Here is a 24338-nt window from a genome sequence, read left to right as displayed (position 1 = left end):
TATAAAGTTTAAACTGTACTTTTTTTTAAAAAATATATTTTATTGATTTTTACAGGGAGGAAGGGAGAGGGATAGAGAGTTAGAAACATCGATGAGAGAGAAGCATCGATCAGCTGCCTCCTGCATACCTCCTACTGGGGATGTGCCTGCAACCAAGGTACATGCCCTTGACCGAAATCGAACCTGGGACCCCTTAGTCCCCAGGCCGATGCTCTATCCAGTGAGCCAAACCGGCTAGGGCTGAACTGTACTTTTATACACTAGCAACGCACAATCAAACAATGAAATTAGCCTAGCCAGTGGGGCTCAGTGGTTGAGGGTCGACCCATAAACCAAGAGGTCACCGGTTCAATTTCCAGTCAGGGCACAGGCCTGGATTTGCTCAATCCCCAGTGGGTGCAAGCAGGAAGCAGCCAATTGATGTTTCTCTCGCATCGATGTTTCTATCTCTCTATCCCTTTCCCTTCCTCTCTCTCTAAAAAATATCAATGAAAAACATATTAAAAAAATGAAATTAAATTAAAAAACAATTCCACTTCCAATACCACCAAAAAGAATAAAGCTTAGGAATAAATTTAACAAAATATAAAACTTGCCTCTGAAAAATAGTTGAAAGAAATCCAGTAATATCTACATAAATGGAAAATATTCCATGATTAAAAATTTAATATTATGATGGCAATGCCCCCAAATTGATTCACACATTTTGCAATCCCTGTAATTATTTCAGTTGCCTTTTTTGGAAAAAACAAAAAACAAAAACGAACACCTGACAAGCTAATCCTAAAATTCATATAGAAATGCAAGCAACTCAGAATAGCCAAAACAATCTTGAAAAAGATCTAAGTTAGAGGTTCCATACCTCTCGATTTCAAAACTTACCAAAAAGCAACAGTAATTAATATCATGTTAGCCTCAGGGAAGACATAGAGATCAAGGGAACAGAACTGCGAGTACAGATCTAAATCCTTGTATTTATGGTCAACGAGACAATTCAACTGGGAAAGAAAAGTCTTTCTAACAAATAGTGCAAAAGACTGAACTTGGACCCCTTCCTTACACACTATGCAAATATTAACCCCAAATAGATCATAGATGTAAGTGTAAGAATTAAAATTATGTAACTCACACCTATTCCATTTCACACCTATTAGGATAGCTGTAATGAAAAAGACAGAGACAAATAGTAACAACTGTTAACAAGATACGGAAAAATTGGAACCCTCATCCACTGCTGGTGGGAATATAAAATGATGGTACAGCTGCTTTAGGAAACAGTGGGATAGTTCCTCAAAATGTTAAATATGGAGTTACCACATGTCTCAGTAATCCCACTCCTAAGTATCTACCCAGGAGAAATAAACACATGCTTCCACATGAAAAACTGTTCAATGTTCATAGCAGCATTATTCATAATAGCCAAAAAGTGGAAATGACTCAAATGCCCACCAACTGAAGAGGTAAGTAAAATGTGGTACCCACACAATGGGCTATCATCTGACAACAAAAAAGAATGAAGTACTGACACATGCTACATACCACATACAGCAATCTTGAAAACATTATGCTAAGTGAAAGCAGCCAGTCACAGAAGACCATAATTATATAATTCCATTTATATGAACTGTCCAGAATATGAAAATCCAAAGACAGAAAGCAGATTAGTGTTTTCCCAGGGTGGAGGGTGGGAAGTAATGAGAAATGATTTCTTATAGGTATGGGTTTCTTTTGGAGGTGATGAAAATATAAAATTGATTAGAGTGATGGCTGCATTAATTCTGTGAATATACTAAACCCACTGAATTGCATACTTTAGGTGGGTAAAATGTAATGAATAGTATATAAATTATATATCATAAAGATGTAAACAAATAAATAGAAATTTAGTCCAGTGCCAGATGCATAGTGCACTGTAACTTTAGTTATAATTAGAAATTTTTAAAATCAGGTGTGATTGGGCCTAAGACCAGAGATGGCTCATGGAGTATCATAAGCAGTAAGTAGTCAGGGCTAAAGCAGCCAGGAGGAGGGAATGCACTCTATTGCCCACTGCCAAATAAGAGCTGGGGAGTCCCCCTGAGCAGGAGATTCAGTAGGAGAAAGCAGGGGAACTGCCCCAGAAGGGGACAGGCAACAACACTCTAAGCCCAGATTTTAAGAGGGTGAATGTATGAGGGAGTCCTTTTTGGGAGGTATGAGGTAGATAGGAGCTGCAGGCAAAACAAAATAAAATGGCAAAGAGAAGGCAAAGTCACCAACAGGCTGATATGGCGACAAAAAAGCAAAAAGCTAAAAGGTAATATGTATTTTAAAATAGCAACAGTATTCACTTCCTTCTTTATACCCAAAACTCCTACGAGAAGAGGAGGAGCAAAGAGAGAAAACTGAACTTTTTATGGGGGAAAAAAAAGTAAAGCACTTTGTAAATATTCTTTAAAATATTGATACCTTTCAGAGAGTCATACTATAGTCTAACGTCTAGTGCAGACTGAGAAATTCCTAGGCTTTAAATTATTGCAGTTTTACTTAGAAATGCAAGTAATAGATATGTGCTGAACTCCTTATTTCCTAATCCTCATCTTAGTACAATGACATGGATGATATTAAAAATCTTGTGTTAAAGAGGAGGTCACTGAGGTACATAGGTTAAGTAACTTGCTCAAGAATGGGAAATTTACAAGTGGCAGCGCTGACATTTGAAATCAGGTGCCTAATTTCAGAATCCAGAAATTTACCATTATGTTTGTATGTTTCAAGTATACCATCAGTAGTTCATGAAATGATTTTAGGTGGAATAAATGGACCATATCATATTAGTATTTACATGTACTAAAACATCAATTTCACAACATATTTCTTTTGAAATAAATATGAAAAACAAGATGTTGGTCAACTTTTAAAAAGAAAGCAGTATGCCCTGGCTGGTTTGGCTCAATGTATAGAGGGTCGGCCTTCAGACTGAAGGGTCCTGAGTTCGATTCCAGTGAACGGCACGTACCTCAGTTGCAGGCTCCATCCGTGGCCCTAGTTGGGGCACATGTGGGAGGCAACCAATCGATGTGTCTCTCTAACATCGATGATGTTTCTTTCTACCCCTCTCCCTTCCACTCTCTAAAAATCAATGGAAAAAATATCCTCAGGTGAGGCTTAACCCCCACCCCACCCCCAAAAAAGAAAGCCTAGAAAAGAATACAGAAAAATAAAAATAGCCTGATTTTCTGAGAAGGTAAAATTTTGAGTCCCTTTAAAAAATCTTCCTAGAATTCTAATGTTCCTAAAATGTTTGTGCTAAAACAAAAACATTTAAAAAGTCTGTTCTGCTCTAGCTGGTGCTGCTCAGTGGTTAGAGCATCTGCCCATGCGCCCCAGGTTCAATCTCTGGCCCCAGTCTGGGTGCTTTCAGGAGGCAACCCATCATATGACTCTCTCACATCAATGTTTCTCTCTCCCTCTCTCTCTCTCTCTCTCTCCACCCCCTCCCTCTCACTCTCTAAAACTCAATGGAAAAAATAACCTTGGGTGAGGATTAACAACAACAAAAAGTCTATTCTAACCCCTCAAAACATATGTAATCATTCTATAAAGTATACTTCCCATGGGCTCATACCACAGAATTTTAATATGCCCACCACTGAGCTCCCTCCCACTTCTGAGTGAGCCTCTCTCCTCCTCAGAAGCAAATTCCTGACATTTATTAGATTTTCTATTTCTTCTTTTATCCTCTCTTACCCTAAAGCTCCAGGACCAGGCAACTTAACTATTTATTCAAAGGTCCCAGAAATTTTTCGTTAAGAAAAACACCTGCAGGGAACCTAGGATGCATATGCAACTAGTTTTTAAAAGGCAAAGGTTACTGTGCTATTCCTTGAGGGTTCCTCTGTATCTGATAAGCTGCCCACCTCTGGCACCTGAACAAAGAAATAGCAACTGGCAAAGGGGAAGGACTTGGTGTTTCACCCTAATCCCCAAAGGGCCAAAGACCTAGCCCAGGTACTTCTGTTTCCCACGATGAGACACCTCTAATGCTCCGGAGTTAGTATGCACAAGCAAAAACCATCTCTGGCTTTTCCATACAGTGAACAGGATTCAGAACTCTTAATGCTTCCAGGCAAGTCCTCTCTCTGATCATGGCTGAGAAGCCACCAGGCCACAGCGGCCCTCACCCACCTGTGCATGTTCCCATTGGTGGTAAAAGACTGGCCACACACAGTGCACTTGTAAGGCCTCTCGCCAGAGTGCACCAGCATGTGGCGGTCCAGGGAGCTGGCCGAGCTCAGAGACTTCCCGCAGATGCTGCACGAATGGTCTGCCCCTCCGGTGTCCGTGTTGTGCTGCAGAAAGCAATCACCACAGTGGTCACTTAAGATGGGCCAAGACTCAGTAACACAAATTCAAAGCTTTATAATAAAACCAGTAAAGCTTCTCAGCTATTTTTTTCTGTTTCATTTTAAATATCTTCCTGAATGTCAAGACTGATCAGCAACACAGGCAAATAAAGGTTCTGTATGATCTTCTTCTATTTCCATGTTTCGGTTTTGAAAAATACTTCTACAAGACTCAGAGAGAGTTTGAATCTTTGAAGGTCTTTCTTGGAGACACATATGGATGAACTGACCACTCTATTAACACGAACAGGAAGACTGTCAGCTCTACAGCAAACAGGTGAACTGTGGTCCTCCCATTGTCAGTGTCCATTCTTCAAGTCTGATGACTCAGTCTTGCTGCCAGGGAAGAACTGAAATCTGCACAGTTGAGAGAGGTCTGGCCTCTGAAACAGGTTAAGAAGGAACATTTCCATCCAAACCCAAATTAGTAAATGATGTTATTTTTTGGCGCCACGCTCTAACTTGAATAATGTCACTAGAGTCATCAGTACTTTGTCATGAATCAGTTATAACAGGCGAGGGAGAAGGAAAACTCTCATAATAAAGAGGAAAAACCAAATGAGATCCCAAATCAAGTCAATGCCCTGCTGCACGACATGAGGCTGGAACAACATAAAGAGCAGGGTGTACACCTACAATTTCCTGTTCTGTAAGGGGTTTGGTTCATACTGACGAGTCACATACCATGCAGTCTTCTGCTACATGTGGTCAGTGAACTCGGTATTTGCTAAATTCTGAAAAAGAATTCTGTGTTGATCTGGGACTTTGTCACAATCACACACACAAAAATTATTTCATAACTACCTCGCAAAATAATTGAAATATTAAACTGAAATTAAACACAGCCACAATTCATATACTGATACCAAATCACTTGGTCCTCTCTTAATGAAGAATGATTTAAAACAAAAATATAAAAGCAGTAGCAAACCTGACGAATGTGCATAGTTAACTGGTGCTGTGTAGTGCAAATCTTTTCACACAGGGGGCAGTTGTAGGAAGACTTCTCTTCTTTCATTTCCTGAAAAGACATAATAAAAGGGAGAATCAATTGCACCTGGTGCCTCTTCTGTCTGCCATGAGCACCTGTGTCTCATGGGCCGTAGCAATGAGACGGCTAAGAGGATGGGCTCTGGAGCCTGTCTGGTATGCGCTTGGACAAGTCACCGTCCTGTTGGCCCTGTTTCCTCATTTGTAAAATGGGAAAGTAACAGCATCTACCACATCACATTGTGATGAGGATTAATTCAGCTGACACACAGAAAGTACTGGACTAGTGCCTGGCACAGGGTAAGTGCTCAATAAATATTAGTATTCTTATTAGACATACACTATTTAATTAATCATCAGTGATGGCGAAAAATTAAGCATTAAGTCAAGGCAGAGCTAGGAAAGGAATGTATTTCTCCCCAAGTCCGACCCAGGCTCCAGCTACTCTTTTCCACCTGTCCTCGGGCCTCCCAAGGACACATGAGAGGTAATGAAGTTCTCATGACACCTCCTAATGGTGGAAGGCCTCCGGGCCCAGCTGTGTGCCCAACAGGCACCAACTTGGCCCTTTTACTCCCTGCTAGCACCTGCTTGACACCGCTCATAAATAGTAAATAAGAATAAGAATGCTGTGATAGCGACTAAAAATCCAAAATGAAGACTCCCACAGAGGCGACAAAAGAACAAGCTCACTGCTTGGGGAAGTGGCCCATTTTATGTTCCCTCAAAACACACAGGACAGGACAAGCTTCCTTGAAGCAATATATTTTACCTTTTTAAGGAAAATGACAAGCTCCTTTACTACCTACACAACTCCTTTCAAAATAATTCCTGGAGCTTTGTCATGGACATGCCTGTCACAACCTTCTCAACACACAATCCCTGAGCACCTCAGGTCTGTCCTCATCCCCAAAACTAACGGGATCAAGGCCTGGATGCCACTCTCAGGAATGTGGAATTGAGATGCTTAGAGACTAAGATCCATGGGTTTCCGAAGATCAGCAGAATCGCCTGGGAGCTTCCTGAGATTTCTAGATCAGACTCACAACAGACTGAGTCAGAATCACTGGGGTGAGGGGAGCTGAACCCCAGGAATTTGTTTCACAGGCTCCCAGGAGATGTTGGTATGTGCCCAGGTGTGGGGTTGACTAGGTTACTAAGTTAGGTGATCAGCAGCACTTGAATTACAGTGCATGTAGGGTTGGGGCCAGACCCAGCAGCATGGTGAGTCCCAGCCACAACGTGCAGCTGGATGTGCTAATGGAGTGGGAGACCGAGCAGCCTGTGAAAGAGGGGAGGGCTGGACCTGCGGGCATTTTCAACAGACCTCTTTTTCCTTGTGCTCATTTGAATGAGTTTCTGTTCCTCGCAAATAACACCAATTATTGAACACTTACTATGTGCTAAACTCTGTACATATAAAATTATCAATTTTTTTACAACCACTAAAAAAATAGCCACTATTATGGACCCCATTTTCTGGATGAGGAAACTGGAGTACAGAGAGGCAAGTAACCTGCCCCAAATCAGTGAACTATTACATAGATCCAGAATTAAAACTCAGGCCAGCTGCTCGACAGCCCATGCCCTAAACCAGGGGTCCTCAAACTACGGCCCGCGGGCCACATGCAAATACAAATATTGTATTTGTTCCCGTTTTGTTTTTTTACTTCAAAATAAGATATGTGCAGTGTGCATAGGAATTTGTTCATAGTTTTTTTTTAAACTATAGTCCGGCCCTCCAACGGTCTGAGGGACAGTGAACTGGCCCTCTGTTTAAAAAGTTTGAGGACCCCTGCCCTAAACCACTGTTATAGAAGTCTGACAAAAAAAAGGAAAAAATAAAATAAAAAGATGAGCTCCAAGGCACAGAAAAGAAACGCCGTTGAGGCTGGCTTATGAGAGATGATGAAAATACAAGTCACCCTGAAGACTATAAAAACAAATGCACCATAAACCAGACGAGGTGGAGTGCATGCATGTCTACTGTATAGCTGCCTATAGTGGTTCTCTCTCTCTCTTCAAAGACTAGCAGACCTCGTTTTAAGCACAGTAGTCCCCCCTTATCTGCAGTTTCATATTTCATGGTTTTAGGTACCCATGGGCAACTACGGTCCAAAAATATTAAACGGAAAATTTCCAAAATAAACTATCCATATGTTTAAATGTTTTGCCGTTCTGAGTAGTATGATGAACTCTCATGCCATCCTGCCCTCTGCTGGGACGTGAATCATTCCTGTGTCCAGCATACCAGGCTGCATACACTGTCACTCAGTGGCTGTCTTGGGTATCCGATTGACTCTTGAGGTATTTTGCAGTGCTTGTGTTCAAGTCGCCCTTATTTTACTTAGTGAAGGCCCCACAGTGCAATAGTAGTGATGCTGGCAATCGAATGTGCCAAAGAGAAGCCAAAAGATGCTTCCTTACGTGAAAAGGCTTGTATGTATGGGGAAAGTCATAGCATATATGCGGTTCGGTCCCATCTACAGTTTCAGGCATCCACTGGGTGTCTTGGAAAGCAGCCCCTGTGGGTAAGTCACCTTTTCCTAGTCTGTGGCACTGGGTCTGAGACCTAGGTATGTCATACATTTTTCACTCTCAAATTTAAAAAAAAAATTACAGCTATCAATTCTAAGGAAGTTGATTAACCCAGAGATAGTAAAAAGCCTGCAAGTGTCACTGAGTCCAGCGACTTGCACTCCTCACAGGGGTATAATGTGTGTCTGGGGTGTCCTACCTTCTCAGCCCAGTGCTACTACACTTAGAATGGAGCTGGCCAAGAACCACCAAACGGAAAAACCAAAAACAAAAGTAGCAATGACAAAATATGAGCACTCACAATCATAATGAGAAATGCCTCACAGCCAGGCCAAAATTCAGTCTTGGGTCTTTCTGATGAATTATTAGATTAGCAATACGATATATTAAATTTTTTTTTAGCGAAAGATTCATCAGTAGGATGTAAATACATGTTAAAAAGCCAAGTCTCCAAGAGACCAGCTCCTTGAGGAGGCAAATAAAAAAAAAAATCACCTTTCATTCACCTTGAGGGAGAAGCAGTCAGAGCAGCTCATGGGTCTACCTGGCACTGCTTCTGGGGCTTATCATGAACTCGGGCCCAAACGTGCTCTGAGCCTGGCAGTGGCATGCCACAGCCTGTGACTCCAGCCCACAAAATCCATGGTGCTCTGGGGGAAGGAAGACTGTGAACTCGGATTTAGTTTTCAATAGAAAAGGCAGCATCATGATGCTGGGAGAAGCCCTACTGGAGAATTCTGAACCCAGTTATTGGGGCCACGCTAGTGGAAAGAGCACACTTCCTGAGCTGACAGATAAAATTAGTAGCTAATGTGATAACTAACCGTTCCCTAGCGAAACGCTCTGGCATCCATGCCGGTGTCCAGCTCGGGCTAATCTGCCCTGGAACTTGGTGCTATTGCTCATGGGACTCCTCCCAGGGCTCCGTGGCAGCCCTCCCCGCCCACTCCCAGGTGAGGATGAAGCGCTCTCTCCCCACTGCATTCTGTTTGTTTTTTCTCCCGTGCACTGTCTTTCCCTTTTTACCTCTGGCCCAGACCTCCCCTTCAAAAACTGAGCCAGTGCCCCAAAGAACCCAAGGAACCCTGGAGGCACAGGGGGTAGATGACAAATAGCCGAGGCACACACCTGTCCCATTTCCTGCACCACACTTACACAGTCACTCCCAGTTACCACCCAGGGACTGAAGAGCTGTGTGTCCCCTCCTATGGCTCTACTTGTCGTCTCTGAACCACTGGGAAAGGACTGGAGCCCGAAATGCCTGATACCGTGGTGCAGTACCTGGCTGGAATTAGGAGCTGGCATATACCATGAAACGAGTGAATGGATGGAGAGACGAACGAACAGATGGATGGACAGACAGTCATGTGAGAGTGGAAATAAACCTTTTCTTCCCAGAGCTAGCACTCCTTCTTGACTCAGGCCACAGTCATGCAGGCTGAGTATTTTCTCAAGGACCCATAGGAAGAGAGGCACGCAGAGACAAGGAAAAAAAAGAGAGAAAAAGGTATCAATGCTCCAACCCTAAAACACTGTTTAATTCTGCCAAGTGTTCAGCCTTGAGAGCGGTGTGGAGAAACAGACACGCTCCCACGCTGCTGGAGGGATTTTAGGCTGGTAAAACTTTTTCTGGAGGGCAAATTATATCGAAAGCCTTAATTAATGTTTTACTTCTAAGAATTGATAGAAAACCATCATAGATGTACTCAGACAATTCTGTATAATAACAGTCACTGTAGGATTGTTAATAAAAAAAAATTTTAATTTAAAAAATCCCAGCAAGTTTACTTTCATCTCCATTTCTGGTATCTAGACAAATTTAAGACTGCCTGCTCCCTGAGGGTTTGGTATAACCCCATTAAATCTGATAAACCAAAAACTAAATGTGGAGGAGTTGGTTCATATCATATGGATTCAGAGAAGAAATGAGAACTGTGTACTCTCTACCTCACTCCTTGAGCTTCGTTGAACATGCTGCTTAACAGGATAGCAACCACTTTGCAAGTACCCCCTTTGTATGTCAATTAAAAGATTCATCTCATTTCCCAACAGAGGGGACTGGACTTTGACTACATCATTAATCCTCCGTATCCCTGCCCACTCATTTACTCTTTCCTTCTTCTCCTGATCTAATGCCCACTACAAGTTCAAAAGGACTAAATTGCCTCTTATGTGGAATTCTCTGGAGCCAAATTCTGTGCTTTGTCGAGGATGGGAAGCTGGATAGTAGCCCCAGGACAACCAGTTCTTATTTGCTCCATAATCTGAAGACACTTAAAAAGTAATCAAGGAGGTGGCTTTAGAAACCAGCTGGGTAAGGAAAGGAACAACATCACAATAGAGAACTAAGTTAAGTTCTTTACCTTGGCCATCAAATGAAGAAAGCTGGCAATCAAATCAAATTACAGGGCAGAGAATCAGGGCATTTTTACCAATATTGACACCACAGCATAGAAAACTTTCTCCATGAAAGGAAATGGAAATAAGCTATGAAAAGTTTGCACTTGAAAAATGATGACCACCTCTGTGTATGTCTGCTTACATCTCAATACGCCCACGGGTTTATCTGAGCAAGCTGAGGCTCAAGGGAACATCCTTCTCCCAACGTCTCAGAGACCGAAGTCACCAGACGTCACCACCTCGCCCACAGAAGCTTACCTGGTTCCTTCGGCCAATCCGGTTTGGTCCTGGAGGCTTCGTGGGGGACTTGATGCTCTGGGGGCTCCCGCCATTCTCGGCAACCTTCCCTACACTCATTACCGCTGACATCATGGTGTTGATGGAAGACAAGTCTGAACCTTCCAAGCCAATGGGCGAACTTGACGTCATTGGGACAAGGGTTTAAGCTTCTAAGAAGCCTCTGCCATAAAACTGAAAATCGGAAATTGCTGATATGATCATTGGGAAATTGAGGCTTCTGTCAGAGCCAGGTGGTACTGGCCATGGCTACCACAACTGTAAGTCAGGCCAAAATACCTAAGACCCTCTGCCTTCAATTCAAGCTGACACTCACACCCATAACGACTTAAGCTTTCACCTAAATGAAGTGTTGTCATATCAAAGAATAACCTTACTTCCTTTCTAAGTGTATGCCACTAACACAACTCCCAAAGCCACCTGAGGCAGGTCTCTTTGCCGATACTAATCTTTCATTAGGCAGAGTGGCAAAGGCTGACCAATAATTAGGAAGCCCAGGGAGCTGCTATTTGACCAGCACCTTCCCAATAACCTAACTAACTTATTACTACAGGGATGTTGTAAACCTGACAACTGAGAACCATCAGGTTTCACTTAACTCTGCTGCCACAAGCCAGTGATTTCAATGGGCCCCAGTTGTATAAGGCAATTGAGGTGCCAACCCTATCAAAATTGTGACCAAATTTCAAATCAACATAAAAAACATTGCTTCTTAAAAAATACAAATAGGAAATATACCGATACCCCAGAACATGGACAGAAGAAAATCCAGCCCACTGCCAATTACCTCCATTTCTGCCCCAACTGATAAACTATGAGATTTTCCCTTGCTATAGCTATCATCCACGTGGAGTAGGAAATGAGTCTGTGTTTCACGTTTTTTTTCTTCTCCCGGTATCACTCGTTGACACTGGAAGGGAAGCAAAGGCAAAAAGATTCAGTGCATATATTTTCACTTAGTGAAAGATTGAAACCATTTATTTGCTGTAATCTCAGACCACGAAATTCATGAGAACACGGAGCACAAATAAGAGGCAATTTCTTTTCTTTTTTTTTAATTGTTTTATTGCTTAAAGTATTGCAAAGAGTATTACATATGTCTCCTTTTTTTTCCCGCCCTTAACAATCCCCCGGCCTACCCTACCCGCCAGTGTCTTATGTCCACTGGTTATGCTTATATGCATGCATACAAGTCCTTCAGTTGATCTCTTACCCCACCCCCCACCCCCGCCCCCCAACCCTCCCCGGCTTTCCTGCTGTAGTTTGACAGTCTGTTCGAGGCAGCTCTGCCTCTGTATCTATTTTTGTTCATAAGTTTATAATGGTCTTTATTATCCATGAGTGAGTGAGATCATGTGGTGTTTTTCCTTCATTGACTGGCTTATTTCACTTAGCATAATGCTCTCCAGTTCCATCCATGCCGTTGCAAATGGTAAGAGTTCCTTCTTTTTTACAGCAGCATAGTATTCCATCGTGTAGATGTACCACAGTTTTCTAATCCATTCATCTACTGAAGGGCACTTAGGCTGTTTCCAGATCTTAGCTATCGTGAATTGTGCTGCTATGAACATAGGGGTGCATATATCCTTTCTGATTGGTGTTTCTGGTTTCTTGGGATATATTCCTAGAAGTGAGATCACAGGGTCAAATGGGAGTTCCATTTTTAGTTTTTTGAGGAAACACCATACTGTCTTCCATAGTGGCTGCACCAGTCTGCATTCCCACCAGCAGTGCACAAGTGTTCCTTTTTCTTCACATCCTCTCCAGCACTTGTCGTTTGTGGATTTGTTGATGATACCCATTCTGACAGGTGTGAGATGGTACCTCATTGTTGTTTTGATTTGCATCTCTAGGATGATTAGTGACTTTGAGTAAGTTTTCGTATGTCTCTTGGCTTTCTGAATGTCCTCTTTTGAAAAGTGTCTATTTAGGTCCTTTGCCCATTTTTTGATTGGATTGTTTATCTTCCTTTTGTTAAGTTGTATGAGTTCCCTATAAATTTTGGAGATTAGGCCCTTATCAGATATAACATTGGCAAATATGTTCTCCCACGCAGTGGACTTTCTTGTTGTTTTGTTGATGGTTTCTTTTGCTGTGCAGAAGCTTTTTATTTTGATGTTGTCCCATTTGTTTATTTTCTCTTTAGTTTCCAATGCCCTAGGAGCTGTATCGGTGAAGAAATTGCTTAGGCATATGTCTGAGATTTTGTTGCCTTTGGATTATTCTAGTATTTTTATGGTTTCCCATCGTACATTTAAGTCCTTTATTCATTTTGAGTTTATTTTTGTGTATGGTGTAAGTTGGTGGTCTAGTTTCATTTTCTTGCATGTATCTGTCCAATTTTCCCAACACCATTTATTGAAGAGACTATCTTGGCTCCATTGTACGTTCTTGCCTCCTTTGTCAGATATTAATTGAGCATATTGGTTCGGGCCGATTTCTGGACTCTCTATTCTATTCCATTGATCTATATGTCTGTTCTTGTGCCAGTACCAGGCAATTTCTAAGTCTTCTTTTTCTTCCAAAACCATATTGTGGTTGATGTCCCCTACAGTGTTGTCACCCTCACTCCCAACAGACAGAACGATTTTGCGGTATTTTACTTTCTGAAGCCCGTGCCTGTGTGTGCGTGTACGTGTAACAAACACTCTTTCATACTCTGCCCCTGGCGTCCTTCCCTAGGTCCGCTGCATTACTGCAGAGAGACAGGGGCATGCGGGACACTCAGACTCCAATCTGACTCACCTCCCACCTCTACTTAAAACTGACCAAAGACAAGGCAGTTGAGTAATTCACTAAAGGCTCACAGTCCAGAAGGTATTACGTCAAACCTAAAGGAAACCAGGTAATGTGAAAAGAATAACCAAAGGGAAAACTGACCCACAGCCACATCAAAACCTACCTCTACAGGCCTTTTCTAGTTACATCCCTTGCAACTGGTAGTCGATGGCTACAGGTATGGCCAGAAGTAAGTCTACGGGTAAATGATTTCCCTCGTTTTATCTGGGAAGGTATTTCATAGCTGAAGCCTGCAGTGAGCCACACACCCTGTCCCCCATGGTGTGCATCAGTAAATCTCACAAGTCCTCAACTGCCATCAAACATCACGCTCATTATTTCACCGCCAAGTGAATGCTTAAGGAGAACACCAGAAAGAACATGGCTTCCTGTGGTTTCCTCCTCCAACTTTAGGCAATGTGACCGAGGAGAGGATAGTGGCAACACCCAGAGCAACTACAAGTGTGCCCAGCACCAGAGCAGGAGAGGCCTGGGAATATAACTTTATTAAGTGATGTTGCCATGAGCTTGGAAGTCCCAAAGCCAAAATCCTACCAGAAAAGTCAGAGAGGATGTCAGGAGCAGTCCTTTTCTTGTCAAGAGACAAAATGTGCCTTCTTATTAACAGACTTTTGAAAATATGAACCTAATGGTTTTCCAAATGGTAGGTGAAAGGACTAACTGCAGAGACATATTCCTTAAGACAACTGATTCAGCCTCATCCCTCACATATTTCCTCACAGAGGAAAGTAATGATCAAAATTAAAGGGGATGCCGAAACCGGTTTGGCTCAGTGGATAGAGCGTCGGCTTGCGGACTGAAAGGTCCCAGGTTCGATTCCGGTCAAGGGCATGTACCTGGGTTGCGGGCACATCCCCAGTAGGAGATGTGCAGGAGGCAGCTGATCGATGTTTCTCTCTCATCGATGTTTCTATCTCTCTCCCTTCCTCTCTGTAAAAAATCAATAAAATATATTTAAATAAAGGGGAAAAAAAAGCTGTTGTCTTTCCATGAAGTTTCCCCATGCCAGAAGACCATTTAAACTTAATAAAGATTGTGCTTCAAACTTCCTATTTTTAACTGCCTTTAAAGTTTATTTGGCAAATTTCTCTTTAAGAAAGGACATGTGAAGGAAGTACATCCATAAGTGTACACACACCTCAATTCTTTTGTGGATTTCTAACAACAGTATCATCAGTTCCCTAGAACTGTAATCAATCAGCATGTAATTATTTGATTCAAAGAAGTGGACACCTTCAATACCAATACCAAAACCATCTTCATTCTTTTACCTTATTTTATTTTTATGGATTTTTATTTATTTCAGAGAGGAAGAGAGGGGGAGTCGAACTTGAGACCCTATAGTCTGCAGGCCGATGCTCTATCCACTGAACCAAACCTGCTAGGGCTAAAACCAACTTATATATATATATATATATATATATATATATATATATATATATATGTGTGTGTGTGTGTGTGTGTGTGTGTGTGTGTGTGTGTGTGTGTGTTTTCATTGATTTCAGAGAGGAAGGGAGAGGGGGAGAGAGATAGAAACATCAATGATGATAGAGAATCATTGATCGGCCGTCTCCTGCATGCCCCCTACTGGGGATGGAGCCTGCAACCCGGGCATGTGCCCTGTTGGGGAATTAAATTGTGACCTCCTGGTTCATAAGTCGATGCTCAACCACTGAGCCATGCCGACCAGGCCATCTTCATTTTTAAAAATATACTTCTCCCATAGTTTTATTGTACATCAAATTATAAAATAACTGGCTAGAAATCTTCTTTACTATAATTATGCCAGTAAAAAAAATTAACCTTTCTAACAATTTATAGTATGAGTTTAGAAGATGATCTTGATTTTGTCCTATGACTCAACTTAGAAAAGAAAATGTGGTAAAGTTTACTAAATCTGAAAATAGGTTAGAGTAAACACCTTTAGGACTAAATATAATATTTTAGGTTAAAATAAAAATTTAATTTAATTCTATCATTGTGTAGGGAAAGAAAGTGGAGAGGAGGGAAATATTCAATATAAAATTAACAAAAATACATTCACCAAGCAGAGCCAAATTGCCTGTAAGAATTTTTCTCACAGTCACTATAACATCAAAGACACATTCTTGCAAACTTCCTAAGTGTCTTTTTTTTTTTTAATATATTTTATTGATTTTTCACAGAGAGGAAGGGAGAGAGACAGAGAGCCAGAAACATCGATGAGAGAGAAACATCGATCAGCTGCCTCCTGCACATCTCCCACTGGGGATGTGCCCGCAACCCAGGTACATGCCCTTGACTGGAATCGAACCTGGGACCCTTCAGTCCACAGGCCGACGCTCTATCCACTGAGCCAAACCGGTTTCGGCTAAGTGTCTTAAATATAGAATACCTAGCAATAGTCAAGAGAGCTAACCAGCATAGGGAGAAAAGTCAAGCAAACTTGTTGTTTCCCATTTTGTCCTGACAAGGACACTTGCTAAATTGGTTTCTTCTGTTAGGATGAAGTGTGATGTAACGCACTGATGACACCAAGATCACCTACATTTACTTCCTTTTCCTGGTTTAAAGGTAAGTAAGTAGCATTTTTTTTTTAAACAAAGACTGCTTATCTCTTTCCTAAAGATGCAATTAACAAAAGGAAACTCTCAGCTACACCATTTGAAGAGCCAGGGCACTCTGAAGAGCTGTTTCAGAGGTACCCAAATGAGCCCCTGGAGCTACCACAAGGTCTCACTCCAGTTTGCTCTTATACTTGAACTCTCCATTGGGACAATGGTGCGAAAGAGGGAAAGAACCTGGTTCTGTGATGGGGAAAATCTACTTTCACATTGAGCTCACCCCTGTGCTAATTTAAACAGAGGCCAGTATAGTCAATTCTACCTACCCCAGCCTGACCCTAGACCAGGGGTGGGCAACCCCTGGCACGCGTGCCAAACATGGCACACCAATAACTTTTGCTGGCACGCGAAACCCTGTCTTATAATCTTCCATTTACAATTTTTTTCTTAATATCGACTTTTTTATTTTTCAGATAAATTCAATGTAGGTGCATCTTAGATAAATAAATAATTTTACATAACAAGTTATCTTAAAGACCATAGACATGGATTGACGAGAGAGGGGAAGAGCAATTTCTATGCCTCTGCCTTAACTCTCCCTGTCTTCCTAGATCTGACCAGTGTTTTGGTTTCATCCACATACCCTTGTGAATCTTTGTTCTCAGTGATGAATTTTGTTAAGTCTCGTAATAGGAGTAGCCTGACAGATGAAAGTAGTAGCTCGTGCATATCTCTGAAGGTCACGAAATATAAACCTGATGTAAAATCTCTGTCATCAGTGATGCAGCAGCAAAAGTCCCACTGATAATATCAAACGGAGTCATAAAGTTTTCTGTTGGACTATCAGTGTACATGTATGCATTAAAAAATAAATGTATTTTTCATCATCATATACTGTGTTTTTGTCGCTCGAATGAATTTTATTATTTCTTCAAGGTTCTTCACATACATACACCTTAAGAGATATAAAGTAGGCATAACATGTTCTCAAAAAATTAGGGTTGGCAGGCAGAAGAATTTTGAGTCAGAGATTTTGCTGGTTTTGGCACGCACTCACAAAAAGGTTGCCCACCCCTGCCCTAGACTATATAAGAGTAATAACTCAAACTAACTAACCTAAACTTACTGATACTTGATCTCTGGGAATGAAAGGTAAGTTTAAGAGTTTAGCCTGGCCAGCATGGCTCAGTGGTTGAGCATCTATGAACCAGAAGGTCACAGTTCAATTCCTGGTCAGGGCATATGCCCAGGTTGTGGGCTCCATTTCCAGTGTGGGGTGTGCAGGAGGCAGCTGATCAATGATTCTTCTCTCATCATTGATATTACTTCTCCCTTCCTCTCTGAAATCAATAATAATAAAAAAAAGTTAAAGGTCCATTCACAAAGCGTATTTTTCTTTATTTATATTTATAGTATTCATTTTTTATTCTCTCCTTTGCCCCATTTCTATTCCCTGACAGCATCCTGTACATCAGCCTCACCACTGCAAATAATAATAATAATAATAATAATAATAGGAAATTATTGGTCCCATTCTAATACAATCTCCTCCAACTAGAATCAGAGAGGATTCGGAACTCAGATGAAATTCCCAATCACAGATATGAAAAAAAATCCTCATCTTCATTGACATTGGCCAGGTGGACGGGCCTGGTATTCGTTTTTAGCACCGTCTGGACTTGGGGGTGTGAAGGGAGAAGCAGGAGATGGGATTTATGAAGTGCTGCTTTTCTTGTGAGACAAACACGAGGCACCCTTTTGGAGACTTCTCATCCTACACCTCAGGTCCAACAGGTCAAGAAGTAGCGATTCAGCTACAATTTCACCCTGGCTGTGCATCACAGCCTCTGGGGGACCTGGAGAAGGGGAGGGAACTCAAAGGGAACGTGGGGCGGGAGAGGGAGAGAAAGGAAGACTCAACATTCAAAGTTACTGTGACTCAAGGAAAGTCAATAAAGTTTAACCAACCTGTTTTCTTTGTCTTATCAAGCTGGCCCTCCTTACTGAGGAGCTGGTGCTGGCTGGGCCCAAACGTGGGCAGGGTCACACCTCAAAGCCACCACCTCTGGAGCAGAGTGGGAGCAACCTACAAAATGAGAAAAGGTGACATTATAAGGGAGTCAACACCAAAAATGGTCCCATTTCTTTATTTCTCCACTTAATACCACCAGGAGTCACAAATGAGAGACAACAAAACGTTTCCCACCCCCTGCCTGCACTTTGTAAGCAAGCTTCCAGCTCCTGGGTGGATTCCACATAGTCCTCCATTAGCCTCTGAGCAAGAGCCACTGGGGTCACACGTGCCTGGGACAGAAAGGCTCCCACGGCATGCCCCAGCCATGCCACGGGCAGCGTCACCGAATGGCTCGGACCACTAGTTCCAGGTGGAGCTTCGAGCATCTCAATGGCATGTGAATGCTGATGGATGGCCAGTTGAAAGGGTAGAGAAGGGCGAGGCATGATTAAGTGCTATCAGAACCAGGGAGGAAAAAAGAAGAGCTGAAGAAAGTGAAAAATATGGAACTAAACAGTTCCTCAATGTAAGAGAATGGGAGTGATGGGAGAAGTGTCCATAACAGCTCAAATAGGAACAAATGCATATTTTTCTTTTCTGTCAAGTAAATGCAGCAAATTATTCAAATTGCATGGGCCCTTCAGGAGCTTGAGAATGTCTGCTCTGGGGACCAAAGGCCTCCAAAGTGTGTCTGGGGAGAAAGCCATGTTGGGCCCTCCACACAGTGAGAGAAAACAGGGACGCAGTATTTCCCAGAGCTATGGCGTTCGGCCACACTCTCTAGGTCTCTGAAAAACAGCATCCCATAGCTAAACTGAAGAGTGAAAAACTGGGAAGTAAAAACTAAAGAAGTAAAATAAACGGCCACACAGACAAAACCGGTCAAGAAATACTTGCTTGGTATGTTTTCTTGTGTTTATTCCCTGTTGGGGTCAGAAAGGCTGCCCCACCATGTGAATGCCCAGTTATCATCTCAACTCTTACTTTGTCCGCATGGAGTTACTGAGCACTGAGGTGGCAAACCTCTGCCCGCCCCGCAGGGTGGCGGGGAGGAAGCCTCCCAGCCCTTTCTGTTAGAAGCAGCTCCTCACGGTTTCTGACACAGTGAACAGTTTCTCTCTTTACACCTCACTGCTTCAATTACTCATCTTTTAACTTTGAACCTTTCTCTTTTGAAAAGTTCTTTGCATTTTGAACAAGCCAGGGGAACCGGAACCCTTACTCGTTCCCCCGTAATTATCAAAGTTTCTTAGAGGCAAAACCCTCCTTGAGGATCTGATGCAACTGTGGCCCCTCCCACAGAAGCATGCACATTCTTTACACTCAACCTTTTTTTGGGTGGGGGGGGGGGGGGCCGGGGTCAGTATCAGGAAGGCCAGGAATCCCAGATACCTATGCAGGATAAGTAAAGAAGAATCCTGGTTTCACTTGGTATATAACCCACCTTCCTTTAAACTATGAATCAAGTCAATTTTATTAAAATTCCCATGAGATTTCAGAAATATAGGAACAAAACATCCTTTGATATCATCCCCACCCATCTAAACTTAAAGCTGCCTAGGATGAAATTAAACACTGTAAAAACAACAACAAAAAACAAGCAAGGTTTTCTTGTTATTATTCGTTTTTAATTAATGGCACATTTTTATGAGGAAGAAAGTATAGAGAGACATAGCTCCATACTTTTTTCTAGAAACCATCAAGATCTCTAAATAAGTAAACTATATGTAGAAACACAGAGAGACAAGTCTCTGGAATTAAAAAATTTCAAAATATAACTAAGAGTCTCAAAATTTGGACATATGCCCTTCCCCTCAATTAAAAAAGATACTTGTAACCTCTCAGCACACACTGGGAACTCAGGGGAGGAACGGGCCAACCTGACAGATTTGACCTTGCAACTTCCATCCTCTGATTCTGGATGTAAATGATTTGAATATTGAGAATGTCTTGCAACCAAGCTGAGTAATAAGAGTCACTACCCTGTTTACTCTGGGTTCCACCAGGCAGGAGGGATTCATAGAACTCAGAGAGCGGAAAAGTACAGGACAGTTCTTGGAAGAAAACTCAAGATACCCCTTACCTCTATCAACACTGCCTCAAGGGGAAGAAGAAAAAAAGCAGTGAGGGAGGCTGCGCCCTAGATGATGCCTGTAGGGGAAATGCAACAAGCAGGCTGGGGAGGGCGAGGCTCCTGCCCCAAAGGGAAGATGCTGAGTTTCTGGCTTTGCATTCCCACACAGGCCTTGCCCAGGTATAGTGGAAGCAGGATGACTTGGAGATGGCAGAGTTCCATCTGTGAGGATGAGGGGGATAAGGCTAGCCCCCACCCCCTCCTCCACCCCTGAGGAGATAAGGGACAATGCTATGTAAAACCAGAAAGAACCAGGTCCCAGAGATAGCGCTCTAGAAACAAAGCTATCCAGCTCTAGAAACCCTACAGATTCTTAAGGTGGAATCTAAAATCTTTCCCAAGGCCCCCAGGAAAGATGGCTAAGTTTAGATGCCTGGGATGACAGAAGACGCCCCCACCATCCCCCAGCCCCATACACACACAACAGTGAGCTTTACAACACCACCAAACACCAAACCGGGAGAGCTGCTGTGCTGAGCTTGTTTTGCTTGAAGTCCCATCCAACCAGGAAAGGCTAAAAGAGTTTCAGAGGAGCTCGGGTACTAAGATGCTGTGAGCTGCTATGGAGCTTAACAAGCAGCAAGAACATCTCCGGAAGGATGGGCTGAGGCAGAAAGGAAACATTCTTCCCGTCTTGGCTAGCTGGGACAGAACCAAGCCAGACTAGATGTCGCAGCATGGCACTGCCTGTTCTCCCCTGCCTGCCAAGCACAGGACAAAACCATCTCCTCTAAACAGGACAGCCTCACGAGTGCTCTGAGGCCCAAGACAGCTGCGATGACGGCTCTGAGTTCCAGGAAGTGGATGTGTTTCTTGGCTTAGGGTGCACTCTATGCCTTGGATAGGGCGACACCCATGCAAGTCACCCTCCCCCCTTGTTGACATGAGCTTTGGTCCAACGGGGCCAGCGAGTGTCACACTGAGCAGGCCCTGCACAATCAGGCACTCAGAGCTGCTCAAGGGGACCCCTAAGAAGAGGGGGACGACCTCTTGGCCCACGTTCAAGAAAACAAAGTGTGCAGGGGTGGGGGGACTGTACCTAAAACCAGGTACAAGAGCCTCCCTGTGGGTTGTCTTCTGACCTCTGCCTCAAGACTGCAGAAAATAGACTTTCTAACCTGCCAGTGAAAGCCCTCCATGCTCTGCCCTCAGTTTACCTTCTGGCCTTCTTGCCTACCAGTTCCCATGGTTACTCTCTGTTCAGTTTCTTCTGAACATTCTTCTTCCCACCCCATCCCTTAGGGACCACTTTCTACTACTAGATTCCCACTAACCCCATTCTTAGTTCCAAACTTGAACTCTGAAGTAGTAGCAGCAGCTAATACTTTTTTTATCCTCACCTGAGGATATTTTTTCCATTAATTTTTTGAGAGAGTGAAAGGAAGGGAGAAAAACATCGATGTGAGAAAGATACATGGACTGGTTGCCTCCTGCACACTGCCCGAATGGGGGCGGGATGTGACACGCAATTGAGGTACGTGCCCTTGACCAAGAATCAAACCCGAGACCCTTCGGTCTGAGGGCCAATGCTCTAGTCACTGAGCCAAACCGGCCAGAGCAGCTAATACTTTTTGAATACTATGTCGCCTGCTTTCATCTCATAACAGTCTATTAGGTGTACAGATGAGACAACTAAGGTGTTGGGGTTAAGCAACGTGCCCCCAAGATCATGGGGGGGGGGGAGCAATGTGAATCCAGTTTCTAATCTCTGTTAAGTTTCTTTTGCACAAAATTTGCACCTCCTAGCACAGGGCTAGAGAGAACAGATGTGTTCCCCTCAGTCACATTCTCTGACTTCTCACAATCATATTCTGAGTCATTTCTGCCCTTCCAGGCTGCTCAGCGCCTGGCCTCCCATCTCCTCCAGTTTCTAGGCAGGAAAAAGGAGTTCTCCCCTCCCACCTTCACCTTTGCCTTCTTCTCTGTGCAGGAGGCAGGACTGGACTTCCATCTCAGACTAAAAATTCACTGCACAGGGCAGGAGTCTGCCACAAGGGGATGGGGAACTCCACATCCAACACCACTGTGTTCCAGAGGCACCCAGGCAAGGAGACGGGAAGGAAGCCCCCAGGCTCTGCTGAAGCCACACAGCCCAGTCCTGTCCAATGGCTGGATCCAACCGACCCCCCGGTGCGAGCTCGAGCTCAGAAGCGACCCGTGTACTCCGGGCCACCTCTGCTCCCGTGAACGTGGAATGCACACCTGGAGCAAGAGGAAGCTCTGGTGGGGTGGGAGTGAGTAGCCAGAAGTGCACAGACCCAAAATTAAGCCAACACCACGGGAAGGAACTCTTACAGTCCCAGGTGAGAAGTTACCGGCCACTGACCCTCCAGCAGAGCCACCCAGCAGGTGCAGACCTTTGTTAGAACCGCGATTCTCAATGCGTGGAGGTCACTATGTGGTGCACCTTAAACGTACTCTGAAAATGCAGCTTCTTGGGCCTTGGCCCGGAACTGCTGCCTCGGAGACTCGCCTGCGTGTGCGTGCCAGCTGCCCGGGGACCATGACCCAGCCTTGGGAACCAGCGCTCTTCTTTCCACCGTTCTGGACGAAGGGCAGCACAAAACCACGGATCTCCCCAAAAAACATCCTTCCGTGAGGATTTGGAAGGAGCCACTCCCAGAATAACCACCAAGGCACCGATTCTGACTTCAGCTTTATTTACTACAATCCTATCTAATAAAGCGGTAATATGCAAATGGGCCATCACTCCAACACACAAGATGGCCGCTCCCGTGTGGTCAAAGATGGCCGGCAGGGGAGGGCAGTTGTGGGCGATCAGGCCAGCAGGGGAGGGCAGTTGTGGGTGATCAGGTTGGCAGGGGAGGGCAGTTGTGGGCGATCAGGCCAGCAGGGGAGGGCAGTTGGGGGGGACCAGGCCGGCAGGGGAGGGCAGTTGGGGGGGACCAGGCCTGCAGGTGAGGGCAGTTGGAGGGGACCAGGCCTGCAGGGGAGGGCAGTTGTGGGCGATCAGGCCTGCAGGGGAGGGCAGTTGGAGGGGACCAGGCCTGCAGGTGAGGGCAGTTGGGGGGGACCATGCCTGCAGGGGAAGGCAGTTGGGGGGGACTAGGCCAGCAGGGGAGGGCAGTTGGGGGCAATCGGGCTGGCAGGGGAGTGGTTAGGGGGTGATCAGGCTGGCAGGCAGAAGCGGTTAGGGACAATCAGGCAGGCAGGCGAGCGGTTGGGGACCAGCAGTCCTGGATTGTGAGAGGGATGTCCGACTGCCCGTTCAGGGCCGATCCCACCGGGGAGGGTGAGGAGGAGGGTGAGGAAGTGGAGTCCCGGAGGACAACCCCAATGAAAGCAGGCCTCTGCATGGCTCCCCCTGGGCCTCAGAACTACCTCACCACCTACTGTGGTTTGTGTCTTAATGGGACTCACAGCTGGAGGAAGAAAAATGAAACTGAGTTCATCCCAGCCGCTGAGAGCAGTGGGTGTAGGCCCACCATGAGCTGCTGACACACCCTCTCAAAAGGCTCGGCTCTCTGTTGTGGGTAAAGGGACACTGATATTCAGGAAAGAGGGGGAAGGAGTGGCTCATGGGAGAGTGACAGGTTCCATGCTGGTAGCAGTTTCTTCCTTAGAAATAATTTGGGCATTTTAGTTGTTATAGTGCATACAATTTCAGCAGAGGCAAGGGCTGATTTTGAAGCCAGGGTTTTTGCTTACCAAATGTCTCTATGAAGTCAGATTCCATTCACTACTTAAAATATGAACTGCTGGAAAGGTGAAGAGATTTTTCTGGTACGTGCTAGATAAAACTATCCTATGACACCCCATTCTTCTTCCTGCATCTCTAAGGGCACCTGGCTTCCTCAGATGGAGGAAAAGGAGCAAAGCCCTGATTATAAGCTCTTCTGTCTGTAAATAAGACTATGAAGAAGCAGACTCCAGTCCTTGCAGCTCTCCTGGGGGCAGGTCTTACTGACAGGAACTAACTACTGCCAGACTCACGAAACCAAGACACAGCTGCCACATGGCAGCCATGTGTCACCCTGGGCCCTGCTCTTCGGGGAAGGGCCATTATAGCTCTCGCCAGGTAAGCCAGTCTTTTCCTAAACATTGCTTTTCTGCCAGGCCACCAGGATCTGGTTACTTCATCACCTTCTTGCCCAACTTAGCAGAACCTGTATGGTTCTCTATTCTGCCAAAGAAGCCGGTGAGAGAGGTGGGCAGCCAAGGGAGCCTAAATAGAGCACCCATGCTGGCAGAGGCTACACACCTCACTACCTCAGGCA

The 24338-nt window shown here is 44.2% G+C and overlaps 1 protein-coding gene across 16 annotated transcripts in view; it reads right to left on the bottom strand.

Annotated features, from left to right (window-relative positions):
• RREB1 (ras responsive element binding protein 1) overlaps positions 1-24338 on the bottom strand; it is a 190546-nt gene that overhangs the window by 63934 nt on the left and 102274 nt on the right. For 12 of the 16 annotated variants that reach the window (XR_002831726.1, XR_002831727.1, XM_023762740.1 and 9 more), the window contains 4 exons: positions 17921-18038; positions 10572-11520; positions 5317-5406; positions 4168-4331 (listed from right to left, as the gene is read on the bottom strand). Coding sequence is in view for 14 of the 16 variants with exons in the window: in XM_023762740.1 (XP_023618508.1) it covers positions 4168-4331; positions 5317-5406; positions 10572-10742 (425 nt within the window). In the remaining 2 variants the exon portion in view is untranslated. Of the gene's footprint in view, positions 1-4167; positions 4332-5316; positions 5407-10571; positions 11521-17920; positions 18039-20520; positions 21345-24338 lie in introns of those variants that run through there. The other 4 variants (XM_006099107.3, XM_023762739.1, XM_023762745.1 and 1 more) reach the window with 4 other exon arrangements.

Source organism: Myotis lucifugus, unplaced genomic scaffold (genome assembly GCF_000147115.1).
Source record: "Myotis lucifugus unplaced genomic scaffold, Myoluc2.0 scaffold_259, whole genome shotgun sequence".
Lineage (NCBI taxonomy): Eukaryota > Metazoa > Chordata > Mammalia > Chiroptera > Vespertilionidae > Myotis > Myotis lucifugus.
This window is presented reverse-complemented; position numbering and strand designations above follow the sequence as displayed.